This window comes from Lithobates pipiens, unplaced genomic scaffold, assembly GCF_037356315.1.
Source record: "Lithobates pipiens isolate NorthernLeopardFrog02 unplaced genomic scaffold, aLitPip1_a1.2 Scaffold_8, whole genome shotgun sequence".
Taxonomy (NCBI): Eukaryota; Metazoa; Chordata; class Amphibia; order Anura; family Ranidae; genus Lithobates; species Lithobates pipiens.
This window is the reverse complement of record NW_027507903.1, coordinates 72,014,483-72,030,195: the sequence shown is the minus strand read 5'-3', so window position 1 is coordinate 72,030,195 and position 15,713 is coordinate 72,014,483. Positions and strand designations below refer to the sequence as shown.

At 44.1% G+C, this 15,713-nt stretch overlaps 1 protein-coding gene across 1 annotated transcript in view; it reads right to left on the bottom strand.

The window, feature by feature from the left end:
• CYP19A1 (cytochrome P450 family 19 subfamily A member 1) overlaps nt 1–15,713 on the bottom strand; it is a 136,041-nt gene that overhangs the window by 74,263 nt on the left and 46,065 nt on the right. Inside the window, exon 4 of the mRNA XM_077468397.1 lies at nt 3,029–3,183. Coding sequence (XP_077324523.1) covers nt 3,029–3,183 — 155 coding nt within the window. The remainder of the gene's footprint in view (nt 1–3,028; nt 3,184–15,713) is intronic.

Sequence of the window (15,713 nt, the reverse complement as noted above, 5' to 3'; positions counted from 1 at the left end):
ACCAAACTGATAAGAGGCATGGAGGAACTCCGCTATGAGGAAATATTAGAGGAACTGAATTTATTCACTCTTGAGAAGAGGAGATTAAGGGGGGATATGATCAACATGTTCAAATATATAAGGGGTCCATATAGTGAACTTGGTGTTGATTTATTCACTTTACAGTCAGCAAAGAGGACAAGGGGGCACTCTTTACGTCTAGAGGAAAATAGATTTCATCTCCAAATACGGAAAGGATTCTTCACAGTAATAGCTGTGAAAATGTGGAATAGACTCCCTGCAGAGGTGGTTCTGGCCAGCTCAGTAGATTGCTTTAAGAAAGGCCTGGATTATTTCCCAAATATACATAATATAACTGGGTACTAACATTTATAGGTAAAGTTGATCCGGGGAAAATTGCCTCTCGGGGGGATCAGGAAGAAACTTTTTCCCCCTGCTTAAGCAAATTGGATCATGCTCTGCTGGGGTTTTTCGCCTTCCTCTGGATCAACTGCGGGTATAGAATTGGGTATATGGGATTGTATGATATTTTTTTTTTTTTTTTTGTGGTTGAACTGGATGGACTTGTGTCTTTTTTCAACCTGACTATGTAACTATGTAACTATCATGGAGTCTGTCCAAGATTACATGAAGAGACAGAAGGATTTGAGTCAGCCTACATCCACAGAACATCTGTGGTTGGTATTTTAAGATATTTGGAACAACTTACCTCCCGAGTTTATTCCTGATTTGATTTGGATTTCTCTTCTGTTCATTTACTTTCAATGTTGTTAATTGATAAAAAAATAAACTATTAACACTTCCATTTCTGAAAACAGGATTTGAGGCAGCTGACATCCACAGAAGATCTGTAAATGATTCTCCAAGATGTTATAACAACCTACCCGTCGAGTTCCTTTAAAAACTGCGTGCAAGTGTACCTAAAATAATTAATGCTTATTTGAAGGGTGGATACACCAAATATTGATTGGATATGGTTTTCTCTTCTGTTCATTTACTTTCCATTCAATTTTTTCACACCTGCCTAAAATTTATATTTATATTTATATTTTTATTGTTTTGCAATTAACTATAGTATAATATTACATCATTTTAGGCTGGATTCACACCTATGCATTTTTTTTTTTTTGTGCTTTTTGCATTTTGCAGATTTGCATTACAGTCTATTTAACATGATTTCCTATGGCACATGTTCTGTAGAGCAAATCTGCAAAATGCAAAAAGCACTAAAAATGCATAGGTGTGAATCCAGCCTTATAGTGTAAGTCCCACAGTGTGCTTATTGTGCTTAAAGTGGTTGTAAAGGCACAAGTTTTTTTTTTCTACTTTCATGCATTCTATGTATGAATGTAAAAAATAAACTTCTGTGTGTAGCAGCCTCCCCCCTCTCCCCCCCCAATACTTACCTGAGCCCCCTCTTGATCCAGTGATGTCCACGAGAGCCTTGTCTCTCTGGGAATTCACACTCCTGATTGGCTTTTAGCAGCAGCCATTTGCTCCCCCTGCTGTCAATCACAGCCAGTGAGCCAATCAGGAGACAGAGGGGCAGGGCCGAGCCACAGCCCCATGTGTGACTGGACATAGAGCTAAAGGTCGGGAGCACGCCTGCTTGAGTGCCCCCACAGCAAGCTGCTTGCTGTGGGGGCACCGGGCAGAAGGGAGGGGCCAGGAGCTCCTGAGTGGGACCCTAAAAGAGGAGGATCTGGGCTGCAAAACCACTGCACAGAGAAGGTAAGCAGAACATGTTTGTTATTTTAAAGAAAAAAAAAACAAGTCTTTAACATCCCTTTAACAAAACAATCTGACAACCAATTTCTACCAGCCAGCAAAACAAAACCTTTGTTGCTTTTCCTGAGATCTGACAGCCAGGGGGTGTTTAGTTTCCTGAGAATGACCACAGTTATGAAGATCTTTGCATGGTAGTGACTAAACAGGAAAGTTCAGATGTCTTCTAATGTCTATGTACCTTTAGTAGGTACCTATTAATAAATTTGTCCTAAACAAAAAGCCACATGAAAGAGAGCTAAAAAAGCCGAAAACAAAAATAAGCATGGCTACACAGTATTTAAATCTGAACTTTAGGAAGATAAAAAGAAAAAAAAAAGCTCTGTAATTATTAAAACATCATAGATGTGTTTTCTAAAGCAGTATGTGCCGTAATCTGACCTGATAACAGCCCCTCGCGGCCCCTGTACAGCAGGGCTGGAGTATTAGCGAGAAAACAGTACAAGAAGCCAATCAGTTCATGTGCTGACAGAAGAGGAAAGCAGAGAGAGAGTGGAGCTCATCACTGTGCTGCTTCTCCTTTCACTGTCCAGGCACAGGCTTAGGGTTGGTCCAGGATGACCTGGGCTAAGAGAAAGTGGGGTTAATGGCACTAGCCATCAGACTGAGGACATCTACTGGCAGAAAGAGACTAATGGTGCGTACACATGATCAGAATTTTGGTCGGAAAAACCTCTGATGGTTTTCCCAACGGACTTCCGACAGGATTTCGCTCAAGCTGCCTTGCCTACACATGGTCACACCAAATTACGGCCGTCTAGAACGCGGTGACATACAACGTGTACGACGGGACTAGAAAGAGTTCAATAGCTAGAAGCCAATAGCTTTCGTCTCGTAGTTGAATCTGAGCATGTGTGAGTTTTTGCTTGTCGGAACTGCATACACACAAACGCATTTTCGGATAGGAATTTTTTTCCGACCGAAAAATTGAGAACCTGCTCTCAATCTTTTGCTGGCCGAAATTCAGCCAGCAAAAGTCTGATGGAGCATACACACACTCGCATTTTCCGACCAAAAGCTCTCATCAGTCTTTTGCTGGCCGAATTTCCAATCGTGTGTATGCGGCATAATGCTTGGGAAATTTCTAGATTCAAGCATAATATTGCAGAAAAAGTGGGATTAGTTATGTTATCTAATGGGCTATTCATTTTTAGCTTGTTATCTTTGCCTGGAGTTCTGCTTTAATAGAAGGAGAAATACGTAAAAAAAAAAGGAATCTTTTAAAACCAGAACAGAAACATACCTCTATTAAAGAAGGGCCGAATCACCTTCCACAATGATGGATTGCTGTTAAATATAACCCCATTTTCATTCATCCCGATACACTGCAATCCCAGTTTACTGCCAAATCTTGAGATATAATGACTGTGCTTCATCACATGATATGTTCCTGAAGAGCTATGGACAAGGATATAAAATCTATGTAAATATTGGTGGTGTTATAGTGATTTCATTCAGCCATATATACTAGCCTAAAATAGGGTGTCTGATTTTCCATTGAAAAACATTTTAGGTCCCCTTTACACTTGTGCAACCGGAAATTCCAATGATTTTGCAGAGATTTTGATGCGACTTGAAGCAATGTCTGTGTAATCTTGAGGTCAATGGACCCCAAGTCGCATCAAAGTTGGACTAAAGTAGTGCAGGGGCTACTTTGAAGTTGTTGCGACTTGAAGTCACACAGATATGAATGGTACTCATTGGAAATCATGGGGTAGGACTTGTTATGCGACTTTGCAGTCCCAAGTCGCAGGACATGTAGCACACGCCCCTTTCACACTGGGGCGGTTTTCAGGCGTTACAGCGCTAAAAATAGCGCCTGTGTAGCGCCTGAAAAAACCGGCCCCTTTCACTCCAGTGTGAAAGCCAGAGGGCTTTCACACTGGAGCGGTGCGCTAGCAGGACAGTGAAAAAAGTCCTGCTAGCCGCATCTCTGGAGCGGTGAAGGAGCGGTGTATTGAAATCAATGGTACAACGCGGCACTACCGCAGGCAAAGCGCCGCTGCAGCAGCGCTTTGCGGGCGGTTTTAACCCTTTTCCGCTAAAACGACGGTAAAGCGCCTCTAAAAATAGCGCCGTTTTACCGCCGACGGCCGCACCGCCCCAGTGTGAAAGGGGCCTTAAGATCACGAATAGTTGAAAAAAATGATATTTAATATCTATGTTCTGTGACTGCCCTTCAGGATAGTATATGCATTCATAGTAGGTAAGGGCACATTTTCTCTAAATATAAGTATGGCCATACACATGGATTGCAGTTATTGCAACAAAGACAAGCACCTTTATCAGTTCCTGCAATCTAAGCATACAAATTCCATATGTTGTGCAGGCAGCTACACATCTATTTAAACACCTGATTTACTTAAAGAAGAACTACACTGCATTTAAGCATCACAAACCGAAACAGCTATTTCATTTTTTTTTTAGATTTAACGCAAACTCCCCCATTCGTCCATGTCTCCATGCATTATTTTGTTGAAACATCATTTTGAAAAACACCCCCTAGCATTTCTAGCCCTAGCCATAAGCATCTTGAATAAGGGCAAGTGATTCATGTACTTCCTGGAATCCATGTGCCATTAGCTCAGGCATGCAGGCAGGAGGGTTTGCTTAGCGGAGAAACCCCTCATCTGCTCATGAAGAGTCCTGGGATGTATGACATCATTTGCCTAGACCTGGAAACCACGAAGTAACTGAAGAATTAAAAAAAAACACACCTGATTAACCACTTCAGCCCCGGAAGATTTGGCTGCTCAATGACCAGGCCATTTTTAGCGATTCGGCACTGCGCGCTTTAACCACCTTCAGACCGGACCATTTTGCTGGTAAATGACCAGAGGTCTTTTTACAATTTGGCACTGTGCTGCTTTAACTGGTAATTGCGCGGTCATGCAATGTTGTACCCAAACAAAATTTGCGTCCTTTTCTTCCCACAAATAGAGCTTTCTTTTGATGGTATTTGATTGCCTCTGCGATTTTTATTTTTTGCGATATAAACGTAAAAAGACCGCAAATTTTGAAAAAAAATGATATTTTCTACTTTTTGTTATTAGAAAAATCCAATAAACTCAATTTTAGTCATACATTTAGGCCAAAATGTATTCAGCCACATGTCTTTGGTAAAAAAAAAGTCAATAATTGTATATTTATTGGTTTGCGCAAAAGTTGTCACATCTACAAACTAAGGTACGTTTTCTGGAATTTACGCAGCTTTTAGTTTACGACTGCCTATCTCATTTCTTGAGGTGCTAAAATGGCAGGGCAGTACAAAACCCCCCCAAATGACGCCATTTTGGAAAGTAGACACCCTAAGGAAATTGATAAGTGGCATGTTGAGCCCATTGAATATTTTATTTTTTTGCCTCAAGCGATTGAATAATGACAAAAAATAAAAATTTTTTTTTTTTACACAAAGTTGTCACTAAATGATATATTGCTCACACATGCTATGGGCGTATGTGAAATGACACCCCAAAATAAATTCTGCTGCTTCTCCTGAGTACGGGGATACCACATATGTGGGACTTTTTGGGAGCCTAGCCGCGTACGGGGCCCCGAAAACCAAGCACCGCCTTCAGGCTTTCTAAGGGCGTAAATTTTTGATTTCACTTCTCACTACCTATTACAGTTTTGAAGGCCATAAAATGCCAAGATGGCACAAAACCCCCACAAATGACCCCATTTTAGAAAGTAGACACCCCAAGCTATTTGCTGAGAGGCATTTTGAGTCCATGGAATATTTTATATTTTGCCACAAGTTGCGGGAAAATTACAAACTTTAATTTTTTTTTTTTTTTTTTCACAAAGTTGTCACTAAATGATATATTGCGGGCATATGTGAAATGACACCCCAAAATAAATTCTGCTGCTTCTCCTGAGTACGGGGATACCACATATGTGGGACTTTTTGGGAGCCTAGCCGCGTACGGGGCCCCGAAAACCAAGAACCGCCTTCAGGTTTTCTAAGGGCGTAAATATTTGACTTCACTCCTCACTACCTATTACAGTTTTGAAGGCCATAAAATGCCAAGATGGCACAAAACCCCCACAAATGACCCCATTTTAGAAAGTAGACACCCCAAGCTATTTGCTGAGAGGCATGTTGAGTCCATGGAATATTTTATATTTTGCCACAAGTTGCGGGAAAATTACAAACTTTTTTTTTTTTTTTTTTTTCACAAAGTTGTCACTAAATGATATATTGCTCACGCATGCCATGGGCATATGTGAAATGACACCCCAAAATAAATTCTGCTGCTTCTCCTGAGTACGGGGATACCACATATGTGGGACTTTTTGGGAGCCTAGCCGCGTACGGGGCCCCGAAAACCAAGCACCGCCTTCAGGCTTTCTAAGGGCGTTACAGTTTTGAAGGCCATAAAATGGCAAGATGGCACAAACCCCCCCCAAATGACCCCATTTTGGAAAGTAGACACCCCTAAATTTAGGGGTACACTAGTGAGACTAGGTAATAAATGGCGGGTGCCCTGAAACTATAAAAAAAATAACTAACCAACCAGCGTCACCTGTAACAGTTATATGGTGATCACTGGTGAAAGGGTTAACTAGGGGGCAATCAGGGGGCTTTATGCGGTAGTATATGGGGGTCCCTGGCGCTATAAAAAGCTGCGGCGAACCTAAATACCTACCTGCCTAACTAGCGTCACCTGTGACACTAATACAGTGATCAGAAAAACGATCGCTTATTAGGCTGGGTTCACACTGGAGCGATGTGGGAACGCCACGAATGCGCGGCGGGTTCCCGCATCACATGCCTCCCGGCGGCAGTTCACACTGCCCTATGCGAACTGCTGGGAGTGTCAGTGAAATGTTAATGACACCCCCAGATCAGTTCGCATATCGCAGTGCGATCTGCAAACTCGGATCGCATGGTGTGAACACCCATGCGATCCGATTCTGCTGCGGACCCAAAAAAGGGTCCCGTGCGAGTTTGTGGCGGGTGCGGCGGGTGCGACACGAATTCAGCCATACTATCTGTATGGCTGAACTCGAATCGCACAGAGATCGGATGTGATTTGCACTGCAGTGCGGTGCGAATCACATCCGTTCTCATAAACCGCTGCAATGTGAACCCAGCCTTAGTGACACTGGCGACGGGGGGTGATCACGGGGTTAAACCTTTATTGGGGGGGTTAGGGGGGTACTTTAGAACTAAAGGGGGCTAACCCTAACTGCCCTAACAGTTATTACAGTCACAAATGACACCCGCCGGGTGATCAGGGGGTTAAACCTTTATTAGGTAATAAATGGCGGGTGCCCTGAAACTATAAAAAAATAACTAACCAACCAGCATCACCTGTAACAGTTATATGGTGATCACTGGTGAAAGGGTTAACTAGGGGGAAATCAGGGGGCTTTATGCGGTAGTATATGGGGGTCCCTGACGCTATAAAAACCTGCGGCGAACCTAAATACCTACCTGCCTAACTAGCGTCACCTGTGACACTAATACAGCGATCAGAAAAATGATCGCTTATTAGGCTGGGTTCACACTGGAGCGATGCGGGAACGCCATGAATCCGCGGCGGGTTCCCGCATCGCATGCCTCCCGGCGGCAGTTCACACTGCCCTATGCGAACTGCTGGGAGTGTCAGTGAAATGTTAATGACACCCCCAGATCAGTTCGCATATCGCAGTGCGATCTGCAAACTCGGATCGCATGGTGTGAACACCCATGCGATCCGATTCTGCTGCGGGCCAAAAAAAGGGTCCCGTGCGAATTTGCGGCGGGTGCGGCGGGTGCGACACGAATTCAGCCATACTATCTGTATGGCTGAACTCGAATCGCACAGAGATCGGATGTGATTTGCACTGCAGTGCGGTGCGAATCACATTCGTTCTCATAAACCGCTGCAATGTGAACCCAGCCTTAGTGACACTGGCGAGGGGGGGTGATCACGGGGTTAAACCTTTATTGGGGGGGTTAGGGGGGCACATTAGAACTAAAGGGGGCTAACCCTAACTGCCCTAACAGTTATTACAGTCACAAATGACACCAATGCAAAAAAAAAAAAAAGCAATTGGTGTCACTGTGACTGGGGGGGCAGGGGTAATTGGGGGGTGATCGGGGGGTAAAGGGGGGGTGTGAGTGTGCCTGGCATGTTCTACTGTGTAGTGTAGTGCTTGTGCAACTCACCGATGCTCTCTCCTCGGTGCCGGAACGAAAAATACCGACACGGAGGAGAGAATACATCACTTCCTCTCCTGTGTTTACATTACAGGAGAGGAAGTGATGTCACGGGACATTTTCATTCGTCGGGAGCGATCGCGAGGGGGTGGCCATGAATGAATGGCCGTCCCCTCGTCCGGGATCGCTCCCGAACGTACATGTAAGCCCTTATGCCTGCCCGTGCCATTCTGTCGACGTACATCGTCGTGCGGCGGTCGGCAAGTGGTTAACTGAAAATTGGTCGTGCAACGCTGTACACAAACAAAATTGGCTTATTTTTTTTCCCACAAATAGAGCTTTCTTTTGGTGGTATTTGATCATCTCTGTGGTTTTTATTTTTTGCGCTATAAACAACAGAAGAGCGAAATTTTGAAAAAAAAAATCTTTTACTTTTTGGTATAATAAATATCCCAAATGTTTTTTTTTTTTACATTTTTTCCTCAGTTTAGGCCGATATGTATTCTCCTACATATTTTTGGTAAAATAAATTACAATAAGCGTGTATTGATTGGTTTGCTCAAAAGTTATATCATCTACAAAATAGGTATAGATTATTATCTTATTATTATTATATAAGATAGATTTATGGCATTTTATTTATTTATTTATTTATTACTAGTAATGGCGGCGATCTGCGATTTTTATCAGGGCTGCGACATTATGGTGGACACATCGGACGATTTTGACACATTTTTGGGAACATTGGCATTTATACAGCGATCAGTGCTATAAATATGCTCTGTATACTCTGACTATGTAAATGTCACTGGCAGGGTAGGGGTTAACACTAGGGGAAGATCAAGGGGTTAACTGTGTTCCCTATGTGTGTGTTCTAACTGTGGGGGGATGGGACTGACTAGAGGAGATGACAGATTGTAGTTCCTAGCTATTAGAAACTCACAATCTCTCTCTCCTCAGCTCACAGAACAGGGATTTTGTGTGTTTACACACACACACGTCCCTAGGGGTTCTGCCTCTCATTCCCGTGATCGCTCATGGCCGGCAGTCATCGCAACCACCGGTCACGAGCATCGACACCCCAGCAGTTCAGCCTGTTATCCCACTTAAAGGGGTCGACATACAGCTACGGTGGTTCGCCTAATCATGCCGACCGGCCGCCGTATAATGACAGCAGCTGGTTGGCAAGTGGTTTATGCCCTATCTTTACCTTTAGCTTCCTATCGTGTTTACTAATGCTAGCACCATCTAGATTAAATGTTGATGGAGAGAGTAGAGTTCCACATTAAGATCCCTTTCACACTGGAGTGGTGCCGGGGTCAGTGGTAAAGCGCCGCTAGTTTTAGCAGCGCTTTACCACTGTTATGGCAGTGCTTTTATGCCACTAGCAGGGAGCTTTTGATCCCTGCTAGCAGTCGAGGAAAGAATTAAAAGCGCCCGTGTTGCAGCGCTGATAAAGCGTTTGGTGTTAGAGATGTTGCGGAGGTTGAGGTGGCAAGCTTTGGAAAGTGATTGGATGTGGGGCCGAAAGGAGAATTCAGAGCCCAGGATAACACCTAGCACCCTGGCATGTGGGGATTGGTGGATGGTTGTGCCATTGCTCTTGATAGAGAAGTCAGGAGAAGAGGCACGTGGGGGAGGAAATATTATAAGTTCGGTTTTGGACAAGTTGAGTTTGAGGAAGTGGTGTGACATCCATACAGATATGTGTGTTAGTAAGTTAGTGATGTGTAAGAAGACTGATGAAGTGAGTTGAGGGGTGGAGAGATAGATTTGTGTGTCGTCAGCATAGAAATGATATTGAAAGCTGTGAGAGGCTATTAGCTGACCCAGGGAAGAGGTGTAGATTGAAAATAAAAGAAGTCCAAGAACAGAACCTTGGGGGACCCCGACGGAGAAGGGAATCGGAGTGGAGGAAGTAGAATTGTAAGTGCCACTGAAGGTGCGTTGGGATGGGTAGGATGAGAACCACTGAAGAGCAGTCACGGAGACCAAGGGAGTAAAGTTTTTCGAGGAGGAGGGGGTGGTCAACCATGTCAAAGGCAGCTGAAAGGTCCAGAAGAAGGAATACAGAATAGTGTCTGTTGGTTTTTCCAATTAATAGGTCATTTGTGAGTTTTAAAACAGCAGTTTCTGTGGAGTGTTGAGGGCGAAATCCAGATTGAAAGGAATCAAGAAGGTTATTCTTAATGAGTTGGTCACTCGGTTGTAAACCAGGCGTTCAAGGAGTTTAGAGGAAAAAGGGAGCAAGGAGATAGGGTGTAGGTTGTTAAGACTGGTAGGGTCCAAGAACGGCTTTTTAGGTATGGGGGTGAGTAGTGCATGTTTTAGAGATACCTTCCAGTCCTGGGGGTCAGAGCAGGCTGCAGTACAAGGTAAGAGAGGCTACATGGTTATAGAACTGCACAGAGTTACACATCACAAGTGTTTTTTTGCCCCCACAGCCAACACTCAGACTGATGATGACTGGTGGCACAGAAAGTAGAGAGAGTGGAAGTTATTGAGGAATGACTCCTACTAGTGGCGGCCCATCCATATGGGGGCATAGGGGCACGGCCCCCCCCCCAATCCATGCTTCCGACCCCTAATCTACATGCAGGGCGCCAGGCGCATGGATTCCAACTGGGTTTTTCTTTTTTTTAAAAGCACGTGATTAGAGCCAGAGGCTATTGTCTTCCTATCAGGAAGCGGGTCCTGAGACCTGAATGGCCAAAAGGAGAAGCGATCGTATTGGCTACCGAGGAGGAGGTGAAGATGCAGGGGAAGCCACAGTGAAGCTGAGGAGGAGGCGATGCAAGGTGAAGCCGACGAGGAGGAAGCGCTGGGCTGGTGGGCTGACGATCAAGCGACGGGGTCGGGGGTTGCTACTGCCCGGGGGGAAGTGGTTTTAGCATAGTTGCAGTGTTTATGACAATTGTAGCTTTTTGATTGCTGTCATCTGTTTTACTGGAAATTCTCTTTAAAATTGAACTCAGATACCCATGCAGTGAACTTTCCCTACACTTTAGGATTTAAATTCTCCTTATCTTCAGGAGTGCCGAAATAAGGAGAAATACTTACCTTATTCCATACTCCAGCAAGCTCCCTTTATCTGTGTGACCAGGTCACTGCAGCCTCCTATCTAAGCTGCTTATGGCTGCAGTCACATTGCAGGGTTAATGGATGGAGCTTTGAGAAGAAGAGACTTTTTGCCTTACAATTTTGACGCTTCCCTACTAAGACCTTGGTAATCCCCATTTATACTTTAATTCTCTGCATTCATGGTATGTGTTTATTACGATGTACCACCCCGGGGACCCCTACTACCTCTCATTTCTTTCTTCCCTATCTATTTTTTCTCCTACCTAAGATTACTCTAAGGTCATCTTGTATTAACCTGGTCTAAGTTGGCTTTATCCTCTCTTATACAATGCATGACACAATCGTTTGAGTAGTTAGATCCATGCTAAAATTGTTTTAGTTAAACTACTTTTAGTTTATGTTTAAACTACAACACAAATTATTACCATATATGTGATATTTTCTTTTGCTGCCACCATATGTACTTATGTATACTAATTGTTAGAATTCAATAAACAAATTTGACAAGAGAAGAAGAAGAGAGCACTGGAGCCAGTTGGAGCAGAGGCTATGGTAAGTATTAGAGCCTCTTCCTCTACCCCAAGAATAACAAGCATTATTGCAGTGCAGCAGTACCTTACTGCAAAGGTATCTGTTTGGGTTAGCTAAGAGAACACCTTAGGTTTGCATTGATAGCGGGATTGAAATTTTGCAAGTTCAGCTACTCAGTTCAACTACTTTTGGGAATCGGTGTGGTGCTGCAAAGTTGGCGTCGCACCGATTCAGACGTGACATGTCAAATTGCATGCCAAAACACATCAATGTGAACCTAGGCACAGCCCACCTGTGGTACTTACCTTTTAGGGCTGGTTCCCACTGGTGTGATGTCTGGCTTCTCATGTGATTCGCACCGCACTGCAGTGCAAATCTCATGCGATCTCCATGCGATGTGATAGTATGGCTGAATTTGCATCGCATTCAGATCCTTACTCGTACAGGACCCTCTTTTTGGTCTGCAGCAGAATCGGATTGCATGGGTGTGAACACCCATGCGATCTGATTCATGTCCGAATTTGCAGTTTGCACTGCGATATTTGGGGGTGTTATTGCCTTTTAATTGACACTCCCAGCTGTTTGCATAGGGCAGTGTGAACTGCAGACGGGGGAAATGCGGGTGGATTCGCAAGGTTCCCACATTGCTGCAGTGTGAACCGAGCCTTAGTTCAGAATGTACAAGCCAATTGGAGGAACCATAGTGACCAGCAGGGGGCAGTAAGCATACAACTAATCAGATAGCTGAATTCGTGATGGTTGAGAGCTTGCAGCAGCTGGGAATTGGAGAATTGGCAGTTTTTCATTACATATGCAAGTACATAAATGCCTCTTTTATGGGTGAGATTTTTGATACAAGTGAAAAGGGTCACTATAATAACCTTGATTCAGTGAGTTTATGAACGTTCATAAACATTTGTTTGGCCTTTCCCATATTGTATTAGAACGGTTTGTGTTGCCAACAATGTTGCCTTCCAGTGCAACAAAAACAGAACATATTACTGTAAATCATTTGATATTGTCCAGACAAGGAGCTGCATGCTGCATCGAATAAGGATCGCATCAAGCGGTCTGGCGGTCTTCAGTAATTGTCTGACAAACTGAATGAGGGGCGGGAGTGAGATGCAAATAGAGAAGTTTATTTTTCTTAAAGGGTGTTCCTTTCTTCAAGGTCAATTAATTCACTGTAGTCATTTTGCACAGGTCTGCATTGTGGGGGGCGGGGGGGGGGGGGGGGGGATGATTGGAGAACTTATCATGATTGAACTTGAAGAAGGGCAGAAATGGCCAAAGCTGTCATTATCAATGTTCCTGCTTATCGTCTCATGTAAATCTCTTAATTTAATATATCTTTGTCATGCTTTGCTTCACAAGAAGGAAGCTCTTATTATTTTAAACAAAGGAAGGCTTCAGGCATTTTGTCTAATGGATACTGCACCTATGTTATGAATATACCTGCTGGTAGGCCCGAATAACATATTTTATACTTGATAGGGAAGACCACGGGGTTACCCTTGTTTGATCCTCCTGCCTGCTTTTTTGCAATTCTATCTGAACAGTTCTAAAGGAATTTTTTAGCAGACATTAAATAAAAAAGGTGAAAAAAGAAATGATCCAATGCAAATCAAGCAACCAATATAGGCATTAATCAGATATGGTTTATTTGCACATGTAACTGCCTATATTTGTCTGCAGGGGGAGCTATTATATTGTATTTATTGAATCATCAGATCTATTCCATTTTTTCCTGCCTTTGTGGCTAGCGTTTTGTTTTATTTTTACAAACACATTTACAGGATAAGTTAAAACTTTCACATAATATTTAACATGGTAATATAATTGCTAAAGTATTTTGCAGTATGTTTAAATCTTCATATTTTATTTAAACAATCCCTGGCAACCTTGTCTAGAAGATCCTTGTTCAGGCACTTCCAAATTCGCGCCTGCAACTACTACCCCCCAAGCCGCCAACCACGCTGTTCCCGGACACACTGATCATTCCTGGGAGATCGGGAAGCGCTTGTGGGTGTTCGGCAGCCGCCACAGTTATGCGGGAGATTTCTGCAAATATGGGGTGACTTGCTCTCCTGCATTGTAACTCTTTCTTATACAATTATAGTGGAGAGTAAATGCCTACATGTATTGTTCTAATATATTCTGCCACTATCACCATCAGAAAACACACCCTGAGCAACAATATGCAGCCTTTATTATAGCAAAGTGTTTGTAGACAAGCAGGGCCGCAGATAGGCGGGGACCACCGGTCCTCTTGTAGGGGGCCCAAGCACACAGGGGGGCCCACACAGGGAGGAGGATTAGTGATGGACGACAGCTGAAAGCTGGTCTATCCCCCTGCAAGCTTTTATCTGCTGAGAAAGAGACAGTCGTCCCTCACTAATCCCCCTCCCAGCGCTGGCTCTAAGCTCTGCTTCTAAGTTTGTTATCTCGGTAACTTGTAACTTTATTTTCTGACACTTGTTGCTTACAAGTTAAAATCAGTATTTTTTGCTAGAAAATTACTTAGAACCGCCAAACATTATATATATATATATATATATATATATATTGTGACAGAGCGAGGCTCTGTCCCTATGAAATTAGAGGTAAAGGAGACACAGAGTTTGCATATCTGCGGACTGCAGGACTACAGAGTGTAGAGTTTAAATGGAGAAAACTGCTCTGTCAGTTTTCTCCAGGTTTTGCTAGCTCCAGATGGGATTCTGTAGTTTGGAGATCCCTGAGAGTTATGGGTGGGACGGGATCTCCAACCCTGTGTCCGGGTCTTGAGGCTAGCGAGCAGGGTGTGTGCCCAGCTGCACACAGCCCATATAACGAGGGGATTTGTGAAGGATGGTGGAGTGGAGTATCTTGCTGCTGTGCATGTCCAAAGAGCCCAAAGCTGTGTGCGTGGAAGGGTTGAAGCTGTGTGCGTCCAAAGAGCCCAAAGCTGTGTGCGGGGGAAGGGTTGAAGCCGTGTGCGTCCAAGAAGCCCAATGCTGTGTGTTGAAGGGTTTAAAGCTGTGTTCGTCCAAGCAGTTCGTTGGAAGGGCAAGTACATATAGCAGCACTACTGCTGAAGAGTAGCCAGGTGGGCTAGCATTTTCATTTGGATTTTCTGTATTTAATTTAAGCTTGGACCCCTGCGTGGGATTACTGGATGGACTAATATTTTGTTTTCTTCTAATAAACGTGGGCTACCAGGCCCTTAACCATAAACGCCTGCCTGATGTGGACTGAAAAATGCTCTAACCACTTGAGTTAAACACCCCAATGTCACAAGTGGTGCTCGAGACGGTGGAATCCGGGTCCTTGCTCCATGGTGAGTCGCATCAGGAACTACTGCTAGCTGTGTGTGGCAGCCAGGCGAACAGCATTGCGTATACGTTTATTTGATGGACTGTGTTGCATGCGGGTTGTGTACCTGTGAAGGAAGAATCAAACAGCAGATTTTTTTTTTTTTTCTTTCTCTGCTGAGAACTGTTACAAGCTGCTGTGTGCATGTGATTGCAAGGATGAGGCAGTCAAAAAGCAAGAAGTTCATGTTTAATCAAGTTAAAGAGGACGTGAGCTCAGCATGGCCTGAGAAGATGTCTCCACCTTGTAGGGCCAGTCAAAAGGGGCCAGTGATTTGTGAGACAGTGAATGAATGGTTCAAGCCGAATCGCAAAGAGTGGGGTGCACTGCAAGGGGCTGAGATCTTGGCCTCTGACTATGTGCGACCCATGCTGCCTACAGAGGAGGTGGGAGACATCCTTGTAAGATTTGAAAATGGCCTAGGGACCGGTGGCCAAAACTGCTGCAAACCTTATTGCGGATAGAGTTCCGGTCGGTTTACCATTTGATGGATGGGGACCAGGATGACTACAGCAAGTTTAAAGAGGAAATCCTTCTTAGAGGAGAGTTCCATCGTATCACGGGCCGCCAGCAATGCTCCAGGATGGGAGAAGTGTCGCTGGAAGACCTAGGATTTGGAAATCCAGAGAAACGTAAAGTTTTCTGTCATGGCCGCTTAGGCAAAGGGGTCAGTCCCGAAAGGAGAGTACATCAGCCTGAATCTGGCATGAGTTATAGCCAACCAGCTTTGGAGCGCAAGTCTGCAGTTACCCCTATCAACAAGGATCTTGTGTTACCTACAGGGGGCGTCAGTGGGTCCAGAAAGGCTGCAGTT